Genomic DNA, 10,664 nt, shown 5'->3' with positions numbered 1-10,664 from the left:
GAGGCAGCAGTGCTAACCACTGTGCCACCGTGCCGCCCACAGAAGACCGGCTCCTGTGAGAACGAAGAGGATTACTCCTACCTTCATTTATAGTCGATCTGCGATGTAATGTGTCGTCAGTGCTTCTGCACCTTACTCAGCTTGTCATCTGTGACCAGCAATGCAGTCCTTATGTCTTCCTCAGACTGGGCTGAATTCCTCCTAGTCTCATGTAAATGTCTTTCAGCATCAGTTACGGCCCAGTGGTTAGCACTGCTGCCTCACGAAGCCAGGGACCTGGGTTCAATTCCCGCCTCAGGCAACTGCCTGTGTGGAGTTTGCACATTCTCCCCGTGTCTGCGTGGGTTTCCTCCCACAGTCTAAAGATGTGCAGGTTAGGGTGGATTGACCATGCTAAATTACCCATAGTGCCCAGGGATGTGTAGGTTCGAGTGGATTGGCTGTGCTAAATTACCCATAGCACTCAGGGATGTGCAGGTTAGGGTGGATTGGGCATGCTACATTACCCATAGTGCCCAGGGGTGTACAGGTTAGAGTGGATTGGCTGTGCTAAATTACCCATACTGCCTAGGGATGTGCAGGTTAGGGTGGATTGGCCGTGCTAAATCACCCATAGTGCCCAGGGATGTGCAGGTTAGAGTGGATTGGCCGTGCTAAATTACCCATACTGCCCAGGGATGTGCAGGTTAGGGTGGATTGGCCGTGCTAAATTACCCATAGTGCCCAGGGATGTGCAGGTTAGGATTGATTGGCCATGCTAAGTTACCCATAGTGTCAGGTGAAGGGGTAAATGAATGGGACTGGGTGGGTTGCCCTTCAGAGGGTCGGTGTGGACTTGTTGGGCCAAAGAGCCTATTTCCACACTGTAAGTAACCTAATCTAATCATTTGTCAAGGGAAAGTGTCTCCAGTTCCTTCGGAAAAGCGGATGCCTTTTATAAAGGGCTGCATACAAATTGGATAACCGATTTGACCAACTCTATCGAGGACCTGGATTCAGCTCTGGGCCCTGGGGTAATAGATTGGTCTGAGTTAGAAAAGGTTGAAATATGAGGCCTGGGTGAGCCTGGGCGTTTCAGGGTAATGTAGCTGTACTGACCAATCCAGGTGAGGCTCACGAATTGGCCACAGCTCTGCCCCAGGATATTCCAAGCTGTTCAGCTCCTGGGTGACGCAGTAATGACCTGGCTCTCTTTGGTGACTGACCCGGCCTCGTAGTTGGTCACAGCAAGATTACCTTCGAAGATTCCCTGCCTTGTGGATGCCTTCCTCCCAGTCCCAAAGGAACATCCATTTTAAAACAAGAATCGACTTAACCGAACCAGACTTGCTTCAATTAAGCAAACGACTGAGTTTGTCGATCGCAAAACACAAGAAGAAAAAGTAACACAAGACACAGAGATGAGAATGAGTCCAAAAATAAGACAGGTCAGTCTGAATTGCTTGTGAAGAACAGATCGGACAGTGTTGCAGTTGTTATAGGTTGGCATCAGTGATGGTAATGTTGGCATTATAGTTTCAAGGATCTTAGTTTTGCAAGTTGGCGGAAATTTCCTTTTTTACTTGTTTTTTTTGTGGGATGTGGGTGTCACTATCTGGGCCCAGCATTTATTGCCCGTCCCTAGTTGCCCCTTTTGAGAAAGTAGGGGTGAGCTGCCTTCCTGAACCGCTGCAGTCCACCAGCTGTGGGTTTGCCCCCCAGTGCCCTCTGGGAGGAAATCCCAGGATTTTGACCGACCGACAGTGAAGGAACGGCAATATGTTTCCAAGTCAGGATGGCGAGGGACTTGGAGGGGGAAGTTGGAGGTCGTGGTGTTCCCATGTATCTGCTGCCCCTGTCCTTCGAGCTGGAAGTGGCCGTGGGTTTGGAAGGTGCTGTCTGAGGATCTTTGCTGAGTTTCTGCAGGGCGTCTTGTAGATGGTACACACCGCTGCCACTCCTGAGCATCAGTGGGGGGTGGAGTGGGCAGATCCCTGTGGATGTGGTGCCAGTCAGGAGGGCTTTTTCATAAAAACAGCAGCAGAAATCTGAATCTCTTCCTCCAGGTTGGCTGTGGTTACTGGGGGTCACTGAAGTATTTTAATACTGGGATTTTATTTTGTTGGATAATTAAAATGGTGTCAAAGCAGGTAAATGGATTTAGGCACAGGTCGATCCGAATTAAGTTGTGGAGTCAGATTGAGGGCCTGGATGGCTGCTGTTAATCTGCCTAATTCTTGCTCCTCTGGATTTAAATACACATTTTATCTGACATTCCCCTATTCCCTCACTTTTCCCGTGAGCCGAACAGGATCTGTCCATTGCAAGCCAGTGATGGCTGTGAGGCCCGTACTCAATTAAACTGAGCTTGAATGTTACAGGGTTACATGTCCCACGAACACAGTCTGTGAAATGTAGAGGGACAGTGAGGCCTGTGAGTGTGAGAGGGACAGTGAGGCCTGTGAGTGTGAGAGATACACTGAGGCTTGTCAGTGAGAGACAGACAGTGAGACCTATCAGTTTGTGATAGAGACAGTGAGGTCTGTCAGTGAGAAAGGGACAGTGAGGTCTGTGAGTGTATGAGAGAGACAGTGACGCCTGCGAGTGTGTGAGAGGGACAGTGAAGCCAGCGAGTGTGTGAGAGGGACAGTGAGACCCATGAGTGTCGGAGAGACAGTGAGGCCTGTGAGTGTGAGAGAGACAGTGAAACCTGTGAGTGTGAGAGGGACAATGAGGTCTGTGAGTGTGTGTGAGAGACAGTGAGGTCTGTCAGTGTGTGTGAGAGGGACAGTGAGGCCTGTCAGTGTGTGAGAGAGACAGTGAGGCCTGTCAGTGTGAGAGAGAGACAGTGAGGTCTGTGAGTGTGTGAGAGAGACAGTGAGGCCTGTGAGTGTGAGAGAGACAGTGAAACCTGTGAGTGTGAGAGGGACAATGAGGTCTGTCAGTGTGTGAGAGAGACAGTGAGGCCTGTGATAGTGAGGCCTATCAGAGTGACAGGGACAGTGAGGCCTGTGCGTGTGTGAGAGGGACAGTGAAATCTGTGCGTCTGTGAGAGGGACAGTGAGACCTGTGAGTGTGAGAGGGACGGTGAGGTCTGTCAGCATCTGCGAGTGACAGTGAGGCCTTTCAGTGTGTGAGAGAGACAGTGAGGTCTGTCAGTGTGTGAGAGAGATAGTGAGGCCTGTCAGTATGTGAGAGAGGTAGTGAGGCCTGTGAGTGTGTGAGAGAGGGACAGTGAGGCCTGTCAGTGTGTGAGAGAGTGTGTGAGAGAGGGACAGTGAGGCCTGTCAGTGTGTGAGAGAGATAGTGAGGCCTGTGAGTGTGTGAGAGAGGGACAGTGAGGCCTGTCAGTGTGTGAGAGAGATAGTGAGGCCTGTCAGTATGTGAGAGACAGTTAGGTCCGTGAGTGTGTGAGAGAGTGACAGTGAGGCCTGTCAGTATGTGAGAGACAGTTAGGTCTGTGAGTGTGTGAGAGAGGGACAGTGAGGCCTGTCAGTGTGTGAGAGAGATAGTGAGGTCGGTGAGAGTGTGAGAGACAATGAGGCCTGTCAGTGTGTGAGAGAGACAGTAAGGCCTGTCAATGTGAGAGAGAGACAGTGAGGCCTGTGAGTGTGTGTGAGAGACAGTGAGGTCTGTGAGTGTGAGAGAGAGAAAGTGAGGCCTGTGAGTGTGTGTGAGAGACAGTGAGGTCTGTCAGTGTGTGAGAGGGACAGTGACGCCTGTCAGTGTGTGAGAGAAACAGTGAGGCCTGTCAGTGTGTGAGAGAGACAGTGAGGTCTGTGAGTGTGAGAGAGACACTGAGGCCTGTCAGTGTGTGAGAGGGACAGTGAGGCCCGTAAGTGTGAGAGAGAGACAGTGAGGCCTGTGAGTGTGAGAGAGACAGTGAGGCCTGTGAGTGTGTGAGAGGGACAGTGAAGCCTGTGAGTGTGTGAGAGAGACAGTGAGGCCCGTGAGTGTGTGAAAGGGACAGTGAGGTCTGTGAGTGTGTGAGAGAGACAGTGAGGCCTGCGAGTGTGTGAGAGGGACAGTGAAGCCTGTGAGTGTGTGAGAGAGACAGTGAGGCCCGTGAGTGTGGGAGAGACAGTGAAGTCTGTGAGTGTGTGAGAGGGACAGTGAGGCCTGTGAGTGTGAGAGAGACAGTGAGGCCTGTGAGTGTGAGAGGGACAATGATGTCTATGAGTGTGAGAGAGACAGTGAGGCCTGTGACTGTGAGAGGGACAATGAGGTCTGTCAGTGTGTGAGAGAGACAGTGAGGCCTGAGATAGTGAGGGATAGTGAGGCCTTTCAGAGTGACAGGGACAGTGAGGCCTGTGCGTGTGTGAGAGGGACATTGAGGCCTGTGAGTGTGAGAGGGATGGTGAGGACTGTGAGTATGAGAGAAACAGTGAGGCCTGTGAGTGTGAGAGGGACAGTGAAGCCTGTGAGTGTGAGAGGGATGGTGAGGACTGTGAGTATGAGAGAAACAGTGAGGTCTGTGAGTGTGAGAGGAACAGTGAGGTCTGTCAGTGTGTGAGAGAGACAGTGAGACCAGTCAGTGTGTGTGAGAGACAGTGAGGTCTGTGAGTGTGAGAGAGAGACAGTGAGGCCTGTGAGTGTGTGAGAGACAGTGAGGCCTGTGAGTGTGTGAGAGGGTCAGTGAGGTCTGTCAGCGTTTGCAAGAGACAGTGAAGCCTGTCAGTGCGTGAGAGAGACAGTGACGTTTGTGAGTGTGAGAGAGGGACAGTGAGGCCTGTGAGTGTGTGAGAGACAGTGAAGCCTGTCAGTGCGTGAGAGAGACAGTGACGTTTGTGAGTGTGAGAGAGGGACAGTGAGGCCTGTGAGTGTGTGAGAGAGACAGTGAGATCTGTGAGTGCGTGAGAGAGACAGTGAGGCCCGTCAGTGTGGGAGGGACAGTGAAGCCTGTCAGTGCGTGAGAGAGACAGTGACGTTTGTGAGTGTGAGAGAGGGACAGTGAGGCCTGTGAGTGTGTGAGAGAGACAGTGAGGCCTGTCAGTGCGTGAGAGAGACAGTGAGGCCTGTCAGCATCTGAGAGAGACAGTGAGGCCTGTCAGCATCTGAGAGAGACAGTGAGGCCTGTGAGTGTGAGAGAGGGACAGTGAGATCTGTGAGTGCGTGAGAGAGACAGTGAGGCCTGTCAGTGTGTAAGAGGGACAGTGAGGCCTGTGAGTGTGTGAGACAGACAGTGAGGCCCGTCATTGTGTGAGAGAGACAGTGAGGCCTGTCATTGTGTAGGAGAGACAGTGAGGTTTGTCAGTGTGTGAGAGAGGGACAGTGAGGCCAGTCAGTGTGTGAGAGAGACAGTGAGGTCTGTCAGTGTGTGAGAGAGACAGTGAGGTCTGTCAGTGCGTGAGAGAGACAGTGAGGTTTGTCAGTGTGTGAGAGAGGCAGTGAAGCCGGTGAGTGTGTGAGACAGACAGTGAGGCCCGTCAGTATGGGAGGGACAGTGAGGTCTGTGAGTGTGTGAGAGAGACAGTGAGGCCTGTCATTGTGTGAGAGAGACAATGAGGCCTGTCATTGTGTAGGAGAGACAGTGAGGTCTGCAATAGTGAGGGATAGTGAGGCCTATCAGTGTGACAGGGACAGTGAGTCCAGTGCATCTGTGAGAGGGACAGTGAGGCCTGTGAGTGTGAGAGGGGCAGTGAGGTCTGTCAGCGTTTGCGAGAGACAGTGAGGTCTGTCAGTGTGTGAGAGACACAGTGAGGCCTGTGAGAGAGACAGTGAGGCCTGTGAGTGTGTGAGAGAGACAGTGAGGCCTGTCAGTATGTGAGAGAGACAGTGAGGCCTGTGAGAGAGACAGTGAGGCCTGTGAGTGTGTGAGAGAGACAGTGAGGCCTGTCAGTATGTGAGAGACAGTGAGATCTGTGAGTGTGTGAGAGAGACAGTGAGGCCTGTCAGTGTGTGAGAGAGACAGTGAGGCCTGTCAGTGTGTGAGAGGGACAGTGAGGCCTGTCAGTGTGTGAGAGAAAGACAGTGAGGCCTGTCAGTGTGTGAGAGAGACAGTGAGGTCTGTCAGTGTGTGAGAGAGACAGTGAGGTCTGTGAGTGTGTGAGAGAGACAGTGAGGTCTGTGAGTGTGTGAGAGAGACAGTGAGGCCTGTGAGTGTGTGAGAGAGACAGTGAGGCCTGTCAGTGCGTGAGAGGGACAGTGAGGCCTGTGAGTGTGTGAGGGACAGTGAGGCCTCTAATTGTGAGAGAAACAATGAGGTCTGTGAGTGTGAGAGAGAGACAGTGAAGCCTGTTAGTGTTAGAGGGACAGTGAGGCCTGTGAGTGTGAGAGAGACAGTGAGGCCTGTGAGTGTGAGAGAGACAGTGAGGCCTGTCAGTGTTAGAGGGACAGTGAGGCCTGTGAGTATTTGAGAAAGACAGTGAGGCCTGTGAGTGTGAGAGGGACAGAGAGGCCTGTGAGTGTGAGAGAAACAGTGAGGCCTGTGTGTGTGAGAGACACAGTGAGTCCTGTGAGTGTGAGAGAGACAGTGAGGCCTGTCAGTGTTAGAATGACAGTGAGGCCTGTGAGTATTTGAGAAAGACAGTGAGGCCTGTGAGCATGTGAGAGAGACAGAGAGGCCTGTGAGTGTGAGAGAAACAGTGAGGTCTGTGAGTGTGAGAAAAACAATGAGGCCTGTCAGTGTGAGAGAAAGAGTGAGGTCTGTGAGTGTGAGAGACACAGTGAGGCCTGTCAGTGTGTGAGAGGGACAGAGAGGCCTGTGAGAGTGAGAGAAACAGTGAGGCCTGTGAGAGTGAGAGAGACAGTGAGGCCTGTGAGAGTGAGAGAGACAGTGAGGCCTGTGAGTGTGTGAGAGAGACTGAGAAGCCTGAGAGTTTGACTATTCCATAAATCGGATCCAAAACTCGAAGAGGAAGTGATGGTGAAGGTCGCGACTTGAGAGCTCAGAAAGCAAAGTTACTCTTGTTTTAAACTCTGCAGGAGCACTTCACACCTGAATGCAAGTTCAAAGAGTCCGTATTTGAGAATTACTATGTGACATACTCTTCAGTCCTGTACCGACAACGAGAATCTGGTCGGTCCTGGTACCTCGGCATCAACAAGGAAGGGGAGATCATGAAAGGCAACAGGGTGAAGAAAACGAAGAGGGCTGCACACTTCCTTCCCAAACTCATAGAAGGTAAAGCAACTATCACAGGAGCTCACTAGTTCTCACCCTCCATAAACCTCACAAATGCCTTGACTGTTATTGGAGGTCATAGAGTCATAGAGGACAGCATGTACAGCATGGAAACAGACCCTTCAGTCCAACCCGTCCATGCCGACCAGATATCCCAACCCAATCTAATCCCACCTGCCAGCCCGGCCCATATCCCTCCAAACCCTTCCTATTCATATACCCATCCAAATGCCTCTTAAATGTCGCAATTGTACCAGCCTCCACCACTTCCTCTGGCAGCTCATTCCATACACGTACCACCCTCTGTGTGAAAAAGTTGCCCCTTAGGTCTCTTTTATATCTTTCCCCTCTCACCCTAGACCTATGCCCTCTAGTTCTGGACTCCCCCACCCCAATGAAAAGACTTTATCCTATCCATGCCTCTCATGATTTTGTAAACCTCTAACATGACCTTCCAACTCCTGTACTCAATACTCTGACCAATAAAGGAAAGCATACCAAAGGCCTCCTTCACTATCCTATCTACCTGCGACTCCACTTTCAAGGAGTTATGAACCTGCACTCCAAGGTCTCTTTGTTCAGCAACACTCCCTAGCACCTTACCATTAAGTGTATAAGTCCTGCTAAGATTTGCTTTCCCAAAATGCAGCACCTCGCATTTATCTGAATTAAACTCCATCTGCCACTTCTCAGCCCATTGGCCCATCTGGTCCAGATCCTGTTGTAATCTGAGGTAACCCTCTTCGCTGTCCACTACACCTCCAATGTTGGTGTCATCTGCCAACTTACTAAGTATACCATGCTAAATGGGAAAACTCTTTGTGGAAATCTCCTTGGTGAACAATGTTGATGCTATCAGCTAATAATGGCTGCTTGAGGTGAATCTTCCTCTGGAAGGAGAGACTCCTCTTTCCCCAGGGGCGTTTGATCTCCAATTCCTGGTGTGAGAAAGTTTGGAAAGGTGTTTAAAAAAAGTGTCTACAAGTGTTTTGGAGTTGAGTTAGTTTTTTACAAACAGGAGCGCAGAATTCAAAATCAGAGTGGTGGCATGAAGCCTGTACAAATTATCGAGTTGACCTCACTTTGAACCTTATTCATCCTTTACTGCCTCGGTTCTGGAAGGATATGTCAAGGTGGGAATGAGATTAGATTCCCTCCAGTGTGGAAACAGGCCCTTCAGCCCCACAAGTCCACACTGACCCTCCGAAGAGCAACCCACCCAGACCCATTCCCCTACATTTACCCCTTCACCTAACACTTTCGGCAATTTAGCATGGCCAATTCACCCAAACCTGCACATCTTTGGACTGTGGCAGGAAACCGGAGCACCTGGAGGAAACCCACGCAGACACAGGGAGAATGTACAAACTCCACACAGACAGTCTGCCAGAGGCTGGAATCGAACCCGGGTCCCTGGCGCTGTGAGGCAGCCGTGCTAACCACTGGGCCACCTGGGATGAGAGGCATTAATTGTGCCAAGTATGACTGGGGTTGCTCTCATTAGAATGAACGATGTTAACGAGTCACCATAGATAGTAAGATGCTCAGAAAGCCAGTGCAGAACAGATGGGCTGATTGGTCTCTGTCTGCGTCATAGTAATGCTGTGCATTTAAGGTGACAAGGGGGTTGTGTGGACATGAATCAGTCCAAAAACCATTGCTCTGATTGGCCAAGACAGAAACTGGGAAGACATCCATTTACAAATCATCAGCTCCAAAGGATTTATTGCTGAACAAAGCTTTTAACGTCTTGCACTCATCAGGACAAAAGGAATACCAGATTTCCTAGATTTTGCCAGAAGTAAGAAACATTCCCCTTTCTGCAAATAAATTCAGGCAGTGCACGCTTGTTTTAAATGACCTTTTAAATAACTTTCTCCGCAGCGATGTCTCAGTCAATCAGAATTGACTTACTGACCAATCAGCAGCTTCTCTTCCCGTCGAATTGGGAAGGTTGGAAACTTGGCGTTCTTGCATTTGTCCTGATGAAGACACGGCCCAAAGCTTTAGCGACACGAACCTTTATTTCCGACAGGGTTCGAGATCTTTTCGAAAACGGCGGGTTTTTGGGAAACGTCTGATCAGAACACGAAACGGGGAAACCAAATCCAGAATTGCCTCCAAAGGGAAGGGAGCTGTTTGAAAGGGTCTTGGAGCGAGGGCAGTCCATCGGTGCTCCCTGGACAGCAAGGGTTAATTTGCAAAGAGAGTGAACACAAACTACGGCTGTGTTTACCGGAACGTGCAAACATACCACAACTGGACAAGGGAGGGAACCTGGAGCAGGCAAACTGGCCAACCCTGAAAGAAAAGGGTACCTTTAGTGGAAACAGGGCCGATGGGAGACAAATGATTTCGCATGCAATGTAGGCCTCAGGCTTCATTCCATGTATGTACTGTAAATAATTCCTTCTTTATCCTTATTTTCCCTTCATTTCTGTTGAGATGCCCAGTGGAATAAGGAACAACTGCTTCATGATTTTTGGGTTATCTGAGTGATCTCATTGAACGGGGAACTGGCTTGAGGGGCCTCCTCATGGTATCAGGCATCAACTAAGTGGGAGATTAGAGTGGTGCTCGGGCAAAAGCCCTTCACCAGGACCCCCGATCTTCCTGCTCCTCAGATGCTGCCTGACCTGCTGTGCTTTTCCAGCACCACACTCTAATCTTGACTCCAGTCTCCAGCATCTGCAGTGATCACTCTCGCCTGTCAACTAAGTGGGGCCTCTCCATTGGATCATACCACAGTCAAGTACACTAAAGGGTGACTTGCTGAGGGGAGAGCACCTCTGTGGAGTTAATTCAGTTACCAACTGCATCTGACACCTCGCCACATGGGGGACATAAAGGGCATATGGCCCCCTCCACCTCTCACATTAACTTGCTAGTAAGACGTCCTCTCTGGGCGTTAGATGCAAGGAATAATGAAGACTTCTGGGGGAAGGGAGAGGAATAAATCTGAGTGCCCAATCATGAACAGTTTTGAGAGGTCTTACTAGCAAGTTAATGTGAGAGGTAGAAGGGGCCGTATTCCTTTTATGTCCCCACGTGGCGAGGTGTCAGATGCAGTTGGTAACTGAATTAACTCCACAGAGGTGCTCTCCCCTCAGCAAGTCACCCTTTATTGTACTTGACCATGGTCCGGTTTCCTCAGACTGAGCAGAACCTCTGACTTCTCCTGTTGGTATTTTTGGTTGATGTTTTAAAAAGTTTTATTAACCAGTACAAATTACAAACTAACAGGGAACAATGAGGCAAACAGTTTACAAGAAACAGCAGTTTACAGGGAAAAGGGGATGGCAAAGCCGGAACCACAGAGCCCAGCCGTTCAACAGGATGACCCTCGAACCCCACCTTATCACATCGAAAATGAAACTGTGAGGGCAATCACAGACAGACAGTCTGATAAACCGATCACTAAACCAGTGCGTAGTACCGAGCAAACCACCCACTCATCCCAACGTCCGGCCACGCAAACACAGCCCGTTCCTGCACCCCTTCCACACCCCACTCAGCCCGTCCCTACACCCCTTCCCCCCCCCCCCCAGCCCGTCCCTGCACC

At 50.5% G+C, this 10,664-nt stretch overlaps 1 protein-coding gene across 1 annotated transcript in view; it reads left to right on the top strand.

The window, feature by feature from the left end:
* The window catches only part of LOC122544395 (fibroblast growth factor 14-like), a 26,539-nt gene that overhangs the window by 14,441 nt on the left and 1,434 nt on the right, over positions 1-10,664 (top strand). Inside the window, exon 2 of the mRNA XM_043683641.1 lies at positions 6,904-7,102. Coding sequence (XP_043539576.1) covers positions 6,904-7,102 — 199 coding nt within the window. The remainder of the gene's footprint in view (positions 1-6,903; positions 7,103-10,664) is intronic.

The sequence above is a fragment of the Chiloscyllium plagiosum genome, chromosome 48 (assembly GCF_004010195.1).
Source record: "Chiloscyllium plagiosum isolate BGI_BamShark_2017 chromosome 48, ASM401019v2, whole genome shotgun sequence".
NCBI lineage: Eukaryota > Metazoa > Chordata > Chondrichthyes > Orectolobiformes > Hemiscylliidae > Chiloscyllium > Chiloscyllium plagiosum.
Note: the sequence above shows the minus strand (reverse complement) of the source record. Positions and strands in the feature narration are given on the sequence as shown.